This window comes from Filicampus tigris, chromosome 13, assembly GCF_054856515.1.
Source record: "Filicampus tigris isolate MCC_2025a chromosome 13, RoL_Ftig_1.0, whole genome shotgun sequence".
Taxonomy (NCBI): Eukaryota; Metazoa; Chordata; class Actinopteri; order Syngnathiformes; family Syngnathidae; genus Filicampus; species Filicampus tigris.
In genome coordinates, this window is record NC_141229.1 from 387,815 (window position 1) to 402,606 (window position 14,792).

Genomic DNA, 14,792 nt, shown 5'->3' on the forward strand with positions numbered 1-14,792 from the left:
TAACAACTAATTTGCCCCCCCCCCCCCCTAAAAAAAAATCATGTTGGAATGTCATTTTGGAAACATTGAAATTTGCTGACTTGAACTGACTTAAACGATTGGTTAACGAGCTCATTTCCTTTGGCCCCGCACGGCATCACGTTAAGGTCTCCAATAAATCGCATTGATGGCTCCTCCCCCTCCCCCGATTTAACGGCGCCGCCATTTTGCCGTCAAGTCGTGGAGTAATTGGCCGCAAAAGATGGAGGGCGAGCAGGTGTGTGTGTGTGATTCAAGCCCACGCGTTGGGGGCGGCCGAGACACGCTAATCACACGCTAAGCGCCACGTCGGCGATAAAAGCCAAAGAACAAGATAAGGTTTGCTTGCTGGCTTGCTTGGGGGACCCGTGTGACAATTAATCAATTATTTGATAGACATCATCAATCAATGCCGGAGGTGCAATTAATCCGGGGGTGGGGGGGGGGTTGCGAGGGGGGGAGCCTCTCCTCTTTGGTCTACGAAAGCGATCGGTCGCCGCCATTCTGCGTCTCGTTCGGAAGGCGACGTGCGAGCGGCGCACGCGTCTTGTCCTTCCTTTCCGACGCCGTCCGTCCGTCCGTCCGTCCTCCTCCTCCTCGGCTTTTTTTTTTTTGCCGGCGACGGGAGGTGTCCATTTACATGAGGTGGCGCGGGGGGCAGGCTGACGATGATGATGGGGAGATGAGGAAGGTCCCACTTAATTGAGGATCCCCGGTGAAGCTTGTGGCCCCCGCCCACATTCATATTTGATGAGTCCTGAGCTGGCGCGTCCTGACAATCGTGTCAACTCGATCGGCCGGCCGGACTGCGACCCCCACTTCATGATTTTCCCTGGTTGCGTGTGCCTGTTCATGTGTTGTCTTTTCAACTACATGCGTGCTTTCTACACGAGTGCGCGCGCGTGTGTGCGTCGTCCAGATGCTGTCCATTGAAATGTATGAATGTGCGCAGGGCGCAGACCAGGGATCGGAGGTCACCGTTGCGAGCCGCTCGATCCAAAGTGGGAATTTTGTTCCTTTGCTTGAGGCCGAACCCTCGCGCACGTCGGGACGCACGTCGCGACGCACGTCGGGACGCACGTCGCGACGCACTCCGAGTGCCCGGAGGACCGGCTCCCGAAACGTTCATGCATCACAAGGCGGTGGGGGGAGGGGGAGGGGGGGGGGGCGAATTGGGGTCAGGTCAGGTTTGTGACCCGCCCGTCGCATGGCCGCTTGTTGCGCGTCGGCTTCCATTTGGAGCACCCGCGAGGTGAGGCGGCCGGCGTGTGACCTTGACAAGGACGCCGCGCATTTCAATTCTGCTTCTCAAAAAGAATCTCTCTTTCTCTCTTTCTCTCTTTCTTTTTTTTAAGTCGTTTGCTTCGCCTGGCTTCACTTGCGAAAGTTGAAAATGTTTGAGGTTTGACCTTGTCAAAGTCAAACGCTTGGGAAGAAACATTCACAAACTATTTTATGCAGGTGGATATTTACACACACACGCATATATATATATATATATATATATATATATATATATATATATATATATATATTCTTTCCTGTGGAGATTTTGGAGGAGCTGAGATAGTGTAGAAGACGAAAGGGAGCCATTGTTGAAGTTTTGATTTGACTTTTGATGTGTTTTTGTACGCGCTCGGGGGCCCCACCGGCCGGGAGGGTCCGAGGCGGGCGACGGGCAGGGGGCGGGGCCAAGCGGCTGGCGGCCTGTCCAAATATGAGGCGGAATGCTAATCAAGTCCATCAGATGCAAATGAAGTCGATCATTTTTATTGAGCCGCCGGATCGATGAGCAGCAGAAGGTCAACGGCGCCCCCTGGAGACTCGCGCGCAATTTTAATCCCAAACCCGGAGGAGCTCGCGCGCGTCCTTCACAATCTGACACGCCGGCGTCGCTCTCTGCGTGTGCGCGCGTGTCTCTGTGTGCGAGGGGGATTGTGTGTGCGCATACGTGTGTCCGTGTGTGCGCGTGTTAATACACGCGTGCGTGTGTGGACGTGTTTTGTGTGTGTTTGCGCCTGTGAGTGTGTGCGTATGTGAGTGCGCGGTTTGTGTGAGGAGCAACTGCATGTGTGTCGGTGTGAGCGGGTTAAAGAAGCTTTCGCCATTTGGGCCACTGAGACACGAGTGTGTGAGACTGCGTATTGATTGCACACTTTGTGCTCCTCTGGGGCCCCTTACACACACGCACGCACGCACGCGCGCACACCCAGAGGAGTTAGTGAGGGCTGTTGATCCATATTTGCGTGCGCGTTGCTTCCCACCTCCTTGATGGTCCGCATGATGTGATTGTTTTGAGCATCCTGTCTTTTGTTTGCTTTCATTCATCACATTCAGCTGACACACTCAAGGTAGTCGAAAACAGTTCATTTGTCATCTTTTGCGCGCCTGACAAGCCGAGTGCTTATTTACCGCACGTGCAAAAGAAATTCATCCTCATTCATGTGACTGATAACACACTTGCGCTGCCTGTCACGACGCAGGCGCACATTTCCATATGGGAGCAAGCCAGCAGGCCCGAAGCGGAACGGCCAAGCAAAGTTGACCAACGTGGCCGCTTCCAAGCAAAAAAAAAAAAAAAACAAAACAAAAAAACAAAAGTCAACTTCGTGTTCAAGTTGCGACGGCGGCCCTCGAGACATTTTGGGGCGTCCTCGTGTGACAGGCGTGCCCACGCAGCCCGTGTCGCGTCGCTCCCTTTTGGCTTCTTTCTCACCAAATTGACCCCACTCGAAAGCAAAATGGCCGACTGAGATTTCATGTCAATCAAAGAAACGGGTGCCAAGGGCCGATTTTGAATTTTTTTTCCCCAAAGCTTCCTGGAGGTGCACTTGGCTGACTTTTGTGGGGTCATGTTGTGTCGCGGACCCCTGAAAGGCACACTTGTACACCAGGTTTTCAGGTGTGTTGACGTCCACCAAAAGCTTGTTTGGGGGGAGGGACCCAAGCTTTTTAAGAAAAGCCAACGGGTGTGCGGTTCCCATGGCCACGCTTGAGTCGTTTCCCGGCGCGGGGCGCGGGACATCGGGGGGAGAACGAGAACGTCTGGGCCGGCGCCGTCAAAGCGGCAACGTGAGCCCACTTAGCTCATGTTTGATGTCCTCCTGAATCGTGCGCGCTTGCCAGACCGCGTCCATTTTTTGGACCACTTCTCTGCAAAGTCACCAAGAGCCCAAACGCTCGCTAATGGAAACGCCGTCAAAGATTGACTTCATGTTTGGCAAATTCACCTCCTTGTTTGTATTGCCACGCGCTTTTTATTTCCCAGCGAACGTTTGTTTGATGCACCCTGCGCCGAAGGTGGAGTTGCCTCATTGAAATGGGCAACAAAATTGGATGTGGAAAAAAGGAGAGAAAACAAACTTGTTTCCCTTTTGAATCAGTGTGTGTGCGCACACGCACTTTGGTTCATTTGAACAACAAAAAACATTCAAGATTAGAGTGAAACTTTTTTTTTACTAACCTCCAATATGTGGTTTTACTTTGAGGGTGTGTGTGTTTGATTTGCCCTCAAGTTTGCGTTGACACACAAAATCATCAAATGAAGTTGGAATTGAAATGATTGAAATGATTGAAATGACCCCCCCCCCCATTTCAACCTCTTTCTTCCCCATAACACCGCAACAAGAGAATTCAAAGATTTGACAGAACAATTTGCAGCTTAATTTCAATGTGCATTGCGCACCCGGCCACCAGGGGGCAGTATGAGACATCCATTCGTAGCACACGTGAATGGGATGACGACACGCAGACCAGGCACCGCTCAGCGCGTTTCTGTTTGAAATCAAGTTGCACACACAAAGTCCAGCGGCTTCCCATGCACACTTTTCGTGCGTGTGTGCGTGCGCCCGCGCGCCGATCCAATTAGCGCTGCTCCGCGTTGGCGCGGACGCCAACTCCCATGATGCCGGGTGGGCGTTTTTGCCGCCACGCCTTGGCACTTTGATGACACACTCAGCTGCCTGAAAGGAATGGCCTAATAACGCGATTACAGGAGCGTAATCCCTTTGTCGCCGCGGACACGCACCACCTGCGCACATGCGCACACACACCAAACAAACAAATGTGCAAATGAAGGTGAACAAGACTTTGGATACGCCACCAACGTGTGTAAAGCTTTTGTCTTTCAAGTATAGCAGTCAAGTCTTGACTCTTAATTTGGAAGTTATATTTGTATGCAAGGCGGCACGGCGCGGCGCGGCGCGGCGCGGCGCGGCGCGGCACGGTGGGCGACTGGTTGGCACGTCCGCCTCACAGTTCAGAGGTGGTGGGTTCCATTCCGGCCTCCCTGCCCGTGTGGAGTTTGCATGTTCTCCCCGTGCCTGCCGGCGTGGCTTTTCTCCGGGTGCTCCGGTTTCCTCCCACATTCCAAAAAGATGCTTGGTAGGTGAATTGGACACTGTAAATTGTGAATGTTTGTTTGTCTCTGTGTGCCCTGCGATTGGCTGGCGAGCAAGTCAGGGTGTCCAATCAGCAAGACTTTGCTGTAAATCTGGAAGACGCTTTGGGTCTCCTGCAACACAAATTGATGACTGGCAATCTGGAAAAGGATTTTGGTGTCCAAAGAAGAAGCAAAGCAAAGTGTGGAAAGTGACTTTGCCATCCCAAGAGGCGGTCCTCACTCTTACTTTGAAAGGCGCTTTTGTCCCTGCCGAGAGGGCGTAACGACCGCCTTCCCGTCTTCCCGGCTTGCCGGCTTGCCGGCTTCCCTCAGGTGGAGCTGACGGGCAGCAGCGTGTTTGACTACGTGCACCCGGGCGACCACGCGGAGATGGCGGAGCAGCTGGGCATGAAGGTCCCGCCCGGCCGGGGGGCGTCGTCGTCGCTGTGCCGGGGCGCCGCCAACGAGGGCGCCGCCAACGAGGGCGTCGCCAACGAGGACGCCGCCTCCTCGGCGTCGTCGGCGTCGCCGCGCCCCGAGACGCCCGAGCCAGGTAACCGCAACTCCCAACTCTCAAAAGGCTGTGGATTGATTTGGACTGTCATGAGGGGTTTGTCTTTTTGGCATGTGTTGAACGGGGCAACCGAGGTGAGGGGGCTGCCAATAGGGGTGCCATTAATCCCTTCCAAAGGCCGCGATCAACCCAAAGCATTTATTCAGATTTCAAAATAAAAAACATTGTGTTATACTTTGATTTTTCTCTTTAGGTGTCATTTGAAAAAAAAAAAACGTTTTGGACATAGATTGAAAAAAATCAAATGAACCATTCTAATTTGCCTAAAATTTGAAATGAAAAATCCTGTGACATATCTGATGTAATTTTTTTTTTTTTTACCTTCAAAATCAATATAATCACATTTTGAGCAAAGGAATACTTTCGGCACGATACCTTTTTCTTTTATTCATTGCCGGACAAGAGGGGCAATCCCAATTCATTGTGCTGCGCCTTCTGCTGTACCCGCCTTGGCCACCAGGGGGCAGTGCTGCAATATTCTCTCTCTCTCTCACGCAGACACACACAAAAGAGGAACCGTTCGACATCTGCTTAGTAAGTTTCCAAAACAAAATCACAGAGGATGAACAATATGTACGCCCACAGGTGAATGTCTTTAAAAAATGTCCTTGCTAACTGTTAGCATGTCAATGCTTTTTGCATTGTTAGCATTAAACTCAGTGGTTTTTTTTTTCCAGAAGCCAAAACACTCATGTTTTGAAACACACAAAGTGTATTTGTCTCTAACGTGTTAGCATAAACTTCAATAGGAAAGTAGTAAGCGGTATTTTTGCGGGTTGCAAAGCGGCAACATGAACGCCGGCGTCCTCGCATGATGAAAATTCCCCATTGGGTTCAAAGCAACGGCGCCCATTAGCATGCGGCGCGGCGCGGCGCCTGCAAGACTTTTCACCTGGCAAAGCTTCTCACGCCGCTGACGATAATTTGAGAATTAGAGCGAAATCCATTTGTAAATTAAACAAAGCGACTTGATCTGGGCGCAGGACGTCACTTCATCAGGACGTTCAAACACGCCGCAGATTGCCTCGCTGGCTGCGGCGCTCCGCCGAGACGCTGCGCTAATTACATCTGCCGCGCGTTTATTCGCAGCTCTTTGCTGCTGCTTGACGGCTGGGGAGATGCGGGCGGCGGCGGGGGTGGGGGGTGGGGGCTGATTATTAATTGGATTCCACTTTTTTCCCCCACTTTTTTTCTCTTTGACTTTGTACAAACATCTCGCGGCTCAAGATGGCCGACACTTGTCACCGTGAGTAGGACCAAAAAAAAAAAAATATGCCGATGCTAATCTCGGGACTAAAAAGTGTTGGACATGCTGTGTGTTTTTTTTCTTCCTGACTTGCTCTGATCTTTCTCAAATGAGGCATGACTTAGCTGAGGTGTGCTACTATATTTGCTGGTAATTGACCACGCGGCCGGCCGGTGCGGCTGACTCAAATATCAGCGCAATTGGACAGTCCGTTGGACAAGTTGGACTTGAAACCAAAATGGCAGACTTGACTGCAGACGATCGAGTGTCTCCTCATCGTGAGCATGCCTCCCAAATTTCATTTTGCTTCATCAAACTAGCTTATGGGGCGGAATTTTCCAAAATGAGCGATTGAAAAAAACCCACAGGTGAGCCTCAATTGGCTACTTGAAAGCAAAATGGCGGACCTTCTCTGTCTTATCACACATGGCTTCTTCGGACATTTTTGGGTGGGTCTACGTCGAGCAAATTTCAGGTCGGCGCCATGCAGCCGATTGTGTGGAGAAGGCCGTCAACGTGGAGGCGAAAAGCTGGATGTCTGAAAAAGAGCAAAACTCCGCTGAGCCGGCCGGTCAGCCGTCGGGAGCGCGTTGCAGTCCTGAAAATCATCTTGAAAGGCGCATGATGCAACCGGACTCTTAAAAGCCCACCAGATGATTGGTGCAAAACGCCGGCGTTGCGGCGCCGCGCCCTCCTCGACCACCGGGAGGGAAAACTCGACACGTTTGCAGCTCGACTCTCAAGGTCGCAGGAACATCCGTTTGTGGAGGTCCGGAAACCTGCGTGGGTTTAACGTGTCCGGCGGTGTCGTGGCAAGGCCGAGCTTTGGTGACGTGGAGGTCTATTAGCAGAAGTATCTTTCAATCCCTGCCACCCCGGGGACTTGTTTTGCAAGACTTTTAGCCTAACTTGCAGCGAGCCAAAAGACATGAGGAGTTGCCGCGCGGGTCGGAATTACAAACCGTTGGCCCACACCCGACGGGTGCCTTTTTGTTCCCGTGACGGCGCATTTGAGGGGCGCGGCAACTTTCGGGGCAGCGTCCGCGGAGCTGCACTTTTTGCTCCAGATGTTTTTGTCAGCATGATTAGCAACCGGCGCGCCAATTGTCTTATTTCAACATGGCCGCCTTGGTTATTGCCGCTAATGACACGATTAGCCGGCCCGCCCGCCCGCCGCAGTAATGGCGCACATTTATCATCGTCATAGTCGGCGCTGCCTGGCTGGCGCGTGTGCGTAATGAACAAGTGTCCTTTGAGAACACGAGGCTGCCTAAACGACGGCTGGACGGCGTCGTCGGCAGTGGGAGGTAACGTAGGATGGATGGGGGCGGGGCTTGTCCCACCACGTCCTTCTTACTTTTGCTCTTTTCAATGAGCTGTCTTTTCCCTTCCACTTCCCTTCCCGTTTTGGTCACTTCCGGCCTTTTTCCACTTTCTGTCTTTGCCACATTTTGGTTTTGTTCCCCGCCCCATTTCCTGTGTTTTACCACTTGCTGCCATTGTCACTTTTTGTATATTCCACTTCCTGTATTTGTGACTCGGTCCTTTGCATGTCCCGTGTCTTTTCCCTTTCTGTTTTTTCCTTCACTTCCTGTCTTCCTCCACTTCCCTTGGTTTCCGCGTCTTGTCATTTGCCACTTCCTGCCTTTTCCCACGCGTTGTCTTTTCTATTCTTTCTTGCTTTTGCTCTTTTCCATCTTTTCCAGTCTTTTCCACTTCCTGTCTGTGTCCCCCCCCCCGCCCCCACCTTCCTGTTTTCGTCCCTTCCGGTCTTGGCCGCATCCTGCCTTGTCCACTTGCTCTTTCTCTACTCAACAGCGACTTTGGGAAAATGTCGACTTTCATGGTGGCTGCCGGACGGTCATTGCTTTGACGGCGGCAAACGATGACTGCCCGTCCTGCAACGCAGCCTTGAGTGACGAGTAACAAGCGCCGCCCCGCCCGCTGGTTGTTTCCTCCTCCTGGAAAATCTTGCTGACAAACAAACAATTGGATCGATTCGCATGTATCTCCGTTCCGTCATCAGTCTTGCGTGCTCAACTTTTTCCTCTTCTTCTTGGACTTGGGCTCCTGATTGTGTCCCCAAAGAGGAAGAGGAGCTGAAGTGAGCTTAGAGGAGCTTTCGTGTGGCGAGGGGACGCAGGACGAGGATGAGGACGCCGAGCGGCGAGAGCAAGTGGAGGGATGGAGGCGGCGTTTACATTTGAAGGAGAGGACGACGAGGACGAGCTCTCAGGGTGGCGCATGCCCGCCACCTTTCTGTCTTTCCACGTCCGGTCCGTCCACACAGAGTGGAAGCTTCCAGAGCCGCAACGGACTCCAAATTCCCGGAAATGGACGCGGCAACGAAAGTTGCCGTTTAGCTGGATTCCATTTCCGATTTGCAACATTTGTTACGATTGGCCAAGACCATGTAAGGCTTCCCAGTGCCTTTCTTTTCCGTGTCTTCTTTATTTCTGTTTCCTATCTTTCCTACTTCCAGTCTTTGACCCTTCCTATTTTTTCCACCTCCTATCTTCCTCGTTTGTCAGTTCCGTTTTCCTTTACTTTCTCCTTCCGGGCCTTGCCGCTTCCATCTCCTCTTGCTTCCACTTCCTGTCTTTTTCCACTTTTTGTCTTTGTCCTTTCCTTTTTTCCCCTCTTCTTGTCCACTCTACTCCTTTGTCTTTGTCATGTTTACTTTTTTCCATTTCCTGTCTTTTTCCACATCCTGTCTTTTTTACTGCCTGTCTTTTTCCGCTTCCTTTCTTTGTCACTTCCTTTATTCCAATTCCTGTTTTTTTTTTTTCCACCTTGCCTGTGCTCTCTTCTTTTTTCTTTGTCCTTCCACCTGACGTGTTTGTCAAATGATAGCAGACGGCTTCGCCCTGAACCCCCCCGTACATACCCCCCCCCCACACCATCAACACCCCCCCCCCGCCCCCACACCACCATGTGAGGCATCCCATTAGAGCGAGGAAGCGATAGGGATGAGCTTGCCAGGCTATGCTGACAGTGTTTGCACTATTCAACTTTCAATGACAGCAGGCCGCCTCTACACCCACAACCCCCCCCCACCCCTGTGATCTATACGTGTGCTTAGATCTGCTTCTTCATATATATTTCTATACTTGACTCTGTGAGTGCATGCGTGCGTGCGTGCATGCGCGCACGTTACGGCACATTTGTCATGATCGCTCGCCACCTCTCTGATCTCCCTCAGCTGCTGTGTTGCATTGTGGGTAAAAAGCAGCAGACAGGAAAAATGAGCCGGGAGCTCGTAAAACCAGAAGGGGGAATGAAAAACACATGACCTTGACGCCCCCTGGTGGACGAAAGGTTGTTCTCTCGGGAAGCTAGACCAAACAGAGCAAATTGATAAATGGCCCAACATAGCTAGCCCATATAGCGGCTTGCTACGTTAGCATAGCAAGCCGCTATATGGGCTCAGCTGCTGAGGCTATTTACAGCTAGCATCGTTAGCAAAAGGATGCTATGCAGTTCCTTTCTTTCTCCCTTGCTGTCTTTTTCCACTCGCTGTCTTTTTCAGTTGCTGTATTGTCACTTTTCCATGTATTGAATTTGCCGTTTTTGTCCACTCGCGAGACGTTGCGAACACGTTAGAAGACAGTTTCTCATGTTGCGTCTTCGGTGTTAGCCAAGCGAGGGCAGCAAGCACATTACACATTACTCAGACAGCCGGGAAACAAACAGCGACGTATGTTAGCCTGTCGATGAACTCAAATCACCGACGACCCAGCAGCTCGCTACGTTAGGACGATCAGGACGACACTGCCTGCCGCTGACGTAGCGACGGGCCCCATTAGCATACTGCTTGTGAGCTAGTTCCTTGAAGAAAAGTGGAGTTTGTCTTTGAAGGATTGGTGCCTTTTTGTGAGAGGCGGCGTCAACCTTGACGCTGGGTCACGTTAGCTGGTTATCAGCGGCGCACACAATGAGGCTTCGCAAGCGAGCGGCCGTCATTTCGCTTCACAAAGACGGCGTTGGCCCGCAGAGACCCGGCGCCATCACGTAGCCGGCCCGACGGCGCGGCAGGGCCGCGGCTGGGTTTTGTCTACGCCAGTCCTTGTTCCTAATGAACGCTTCGTCCTTCAAAGGCCGCCAAAGTTTCACGGCGCGGATGATAATTATATAAATATACATTTGATAATGAGCTCCCAAGTCGCACGGCGCCACCTGCTGCCTTTCAGGCTAATCTTTGTCTTGGAGGAGCGGCGTCCCTCGAGACGCTTCGCCCACAAAATGAGAAACAGAAAACATGCGGCACCTCTGTACCCCCGCGCGCCTCCTCATCCTCATCCTCCTCATCTTCCTCCTCATTTGTTTGTCTTTCCTGCTCCTCCTCCTCTTCTCCCGATTGTCTTTGTTCACGTCCTTTTCCTCCTCTTTTACATCTTTCCCCGCATGTCTTAACCCTCAGTCTCACAGGACTTCTTTCATTGGAAACCTGCGTGTGCGTGATCTGGAAATCCTTGGCCCGGCCGGTTGCTCTCAAACCACCTTTGGAGCTGTCATGTATACATATGGAGGACAGTATATGACACCTCCAAAGGTGTGTATATGTACAGTATACATACGTACGTACGTACGTATGTATGTATATGTATACATGTATGTATGTACATGTTCATATATATATATATATATATATATATATATATATATATATATATATATACACAATACAATAGAATTTTATTTGTAGCAGAGCAGTGTGTGGCTGTAGACGTGTACTAGATGAGCGCATTTTTCAACATGTTTATGAGCTCGTATGCAAGCAACGGCATTAATTCGGCGTACGTAACAGGGCGAAGGTCCCGCTTGGCCGTGTGCGCGCCGTCCTCCCTCCGTCATGGTTATTCGGCCGTCGCGTCCGCGCTGATTTCCTGAGAGGGCAAGACGAGGAAGACGAGGACGAAGATGAGGACGAAGACGAGGACGAAGACTCGTCTCCACTCCTGAGTTGACTTGTTTTCTTCTTTCTTCACTCACTTGATTGCTCCTCAAATGGACACGTGCAATTGGACACGTGCAAATGGACACGTGCAATTGGACACGTGCAAATGGACACGTGCCGGTCCGTGCCGCGCGTGAGGGGAGAAAATCCACCTTGCCTCTCGGTCTTTGTTCCCATCGGAGAATTGTGGAAGTCCAGCGGCTGAGCAAGACGCAGCACATTTGCCGGCCATCGTTCTTGAAGGCCGCAACATCAAGAAGTTCTCTTAAACAAGGACATGGATGCCCGATACGGTGCTTGCAAATTGTGGTCCAAAGTGAGAGACTTGAGATGAGACCTACAAGATTAACATTTGTTTGTATTTCCCTGACTTGTTTTCAAGACCATTTTCTTTCCGTCTCTTCTCTCTTTTTTTTTCTTGCATTTCCTACCTTGACCCGCTCCCTGGCTTTCCTACTTTGAGTCTTTGTAACTTTGTTTTGTCCACCTGTCTTCTTCGCCTTCTTGGACGTCAGCATGGAGGCCATTGACTTTTTGGATCACGTTGCATCTTCAGTCGTAGCCCCCGGAGGGCAGCGAGTGCTATTTGACGTTGCGTTCGTTCATGAAATTCGGCCAAGGTATCGCGTGAGCGTGAGCAAGTTTTCCCACGTCTTGTTGTCCTGATGAGTCAGCGAGGCTCCTCGGCCCCGCCCTCGTCCAAGGCGCCCACATTTGCGTGCGTGTTCATTTGTCCGCCTTAGCTCTTGTCAACAGGAATGGGCGTCCGTTCAGCCGCGGCGTCCGCGCGAACGCTTCATGATAACAGATGTCGCCGCGTGCTTGACGAAGGGTTTTGATGTTCTGTTTGAAATGGCCGACAGGAAGTGAGCTTGTTGTCTTTTCAGTGGAGTCGAGCAGTCCCGGCGTCCTGTCGCCGGACTACTCTCTGGAACGTTCTTTCTTCATCCGAATGAAGTCCACACTCACCAAGAGAGGCGTCCACATCAAGTCGTCAGGATACAAGGTGCTTCGCCTCATTTATGTGCATGACGTCATGAGTGGACACTGCCCCCTTCAGGCTTCCTGATTGGCTGAAATGCTCTCAGGGCAGATAGCGCCACCTGTTTGTTGGACCTGCCTGCCTGTACTTGACACACCGTCAATGTGCGTGCGTGCGTGCGTGCGTGCGTGCGTGCGTGCGTTTGTCCTCAGGTCATCCACGTGACCGGTCGCCTGCGCATCCGCATGGCTCTGACGCACAGCCGCTCGGTGCCCAATCAGATCATGGGCATGGTGGTGGTGGCGCACGCCCTGCCGCCGCCCACCATCAACGAGGTGCGCATCGACTGTCAAATGTTTGTCACCCGCGTCAACATGGACCTCAAGATCGTCTACTGCGAGAACAGGTGAGCTAAAAATAAAATAAAGAATCAACAAAAAAAGCACAGGGGTTATTGTGCCAATAGCAATTAAGCTAGCAGGTTGCGTGTCAGCAAAGTGACGCAAATGTTTAAAGCAAAACGGTTCAGTGTGGAACTCTTGTTGACATTTTCATGAATTGTATTGATTTTTTCAGAAATGGATTTTGTTTTCGTGAAGCCTAACTCATCTGCTATTTTTCTGCGTGTCTTTGTCACCCCCCTTTTTCCCCTTCCTGATTTTTCCACTGCCTGTCTCTGCCGCGTTTTGTCTTTTCTATTCAACAGATTTAGAGCAATAAGCATTTCTACTCAAAATTGAACACTGAGCCTAACTCCGTCTGTTAACGTGCTAATGCTAATGTCACGAAATAGGATTTGTTTGGTGCCTGACAGTAGAGCACTGGAAAAAACCATTGTGTTTTCTGAGCATTCTGCTAAATACTGAATTCAGCTAAAAACATCTGTTAGCATGCTAATGCTAATCATGCTGAGGTATTTGACACTGTTCAAGCGATGAACAATAAAAGTCTGATTTGTATTTCTGCATTGACGTCAACAGATAGTCCACCTGTTAGCGTGCTAATGCTAACAGCCGTCGCTCACATGACAAAGCGATTGAAACGTTTTCCTTCTTCCAATTTGGAGCGTGGCTGGATTTGACTGCGCCGTGCTTTAAGATTCCCGACGTGATGCCGCTTCCGACCGTCCGTCCTGGCGTCCGTCCGGCGGCCGCTCGCGTCGCGCGTGGCACATTTTTATTCATGAGCCAATCGAGCGCCGTAAGCCGCGGGCGAGTCTCTGATGGATCTATCTCGCTCGCCGCCGTCCAGATAAAAGTGATAGCATCTCGCCCGCGACTTAAGCGGCTGACCGTCGAGATTCTATCAGGCTCCGCGACGCGCAAAGAGAGGAGAAAGCAGCATGTTTTATTCTTCCCCCCAAAAATAAAATCAAGGCGCTTATGGATTCCTTTTGTGGATGCTGCGAGCGACACAATGACGAGCGCCGGTCGCCTCCATTACAGGAAGAGGAAATGTGTTATAGGAGGAACGAGGCGTGCTTCTGTCTGCCCGCCAGATGTTAGACCGCTCGCAGCAAATTTGGCCATTTTTTTTCCCTCCATACATAAAATGCATCAAATAGACACCGGACACACAAATGTGCGCTGTCCGCAGCGGATCCGTACGACAGCGAGCCACAAACGAATCGGTCGAGTCGGGCGAGATGAAATGTTACGAGGAGACGTGAAGCGGCTTTAAATGAGGCGAGAGAGGGAGTGCGAAGCGCGATTGAAGGACTTGAGTTGAGATCACCACCGACAAGAGATGAACCGGACGTGGCAATTTCTCAAATTGGAATTGCATGCCGATGACTAAATGCTGAAGATATGGAAAGTGCAACGGGATGAAATGACGTGGAATGAGCTGAACAGTTTGACCTTGGAATGGTTTGAATTGATCGAGAATTGTGGAAACTGAAGAAGAAAGAAAAAAGACAAAAAAAACCCAACTTCAAATTTGTGACCCACATTTCCAAAATGTGGGTTGACTTGGGCACGTGTCCCGTGTGGAGATTTTTCTATTTCCCGGACACATTTTCAACTTTGACAAAATGGGGGGGGGGGGGGGGTTTCCCATGTAACACGCGTTGTGCGAGTGTGTTGCGTGTAAGATTGTTGAATGAGCCACGCCGGCGTTTTTTGGGTTGCGTTTGCAGGATCAGCGACTACATGGACGTGTCCGCCGTGGACATCGTGGGCAAACGCTGCTACCAGCTGATCCACGCCGAGGACGTGGACGCCATCAGGCAAAGTCACCTCGACTGTGAGTAGCGCGGACACACCAAACTTGCACTTGTTGGGGAACCGGAACAATTCAATACCAAAAAAAAAAAAAAAAAAGCTTAGTACCGACGCTGCTTTGCTGCGCTCTGATTGGACACTCGCCTTCTGGTCCCGCCTCCTGACGCGATGCTCTGATGCCACACAGGGTAGCTCATACTTGACAAACACGTCGCAGACACATTTGAAGTCGCATGCCAATCGGCGAGGGGGGGTCGGGTTTGGCCTGGGGCTCGGGGAGGCTGATACTTTCCACTTTTAAGTCCACTTTTTGTCATCTTTGATTTTCTCCTGAAAAGCATCTTCATCAAAATCTTCTTCTTGACCTCATCATCACCTTCCTCACCCTCATCATATGGTCCTCCTCATCTTC

General features: G+C 51.1%; 2 protein-coding genes across 7 annotated transcripts in view; both read left to right on the forward strand.

Annotated features, from left to right (window-relative positions):
• The window catches only part of prkd1 (protein kinase D1), a 161,019-nt gene that overhangs the window by 83,881 nt on the left and 62,346 nt on the right, over positions 1-14,792 (forward strand). The window lies entirely within an intron of this gene.
• npas3 (neuronal PAS domain protein 3) overlaps positions 1-14,792 on the forward strand; it is an 85,293-nt gene that overhangs the window by 61,774 nt on the left and 8,727 nt on the right. For all 4 annotated transcript variants that reach the window (XM_086048643.1, XM_086048639.1, XM_086048640.1 and 1 more), the window contains exons 6-9: positions 4,733-4,952; positions 12,064-12,182; positions 12,371-12,564; positions 14,296-14,402. In XM_086048643.1, the coding sequence (XP_085904769.1) occupies positions 4,733-4,952; positions 12,064-12,182; positions 12,371-12,564; positions 14,296-14,402 (640 nt within the window). The remainder of the gene's footprint in view (positions 1-4,732; positions 4,953-12,063; positions 12,183-12,370; positions 12,565-14,295; positions 14,403-14,792) is intronic.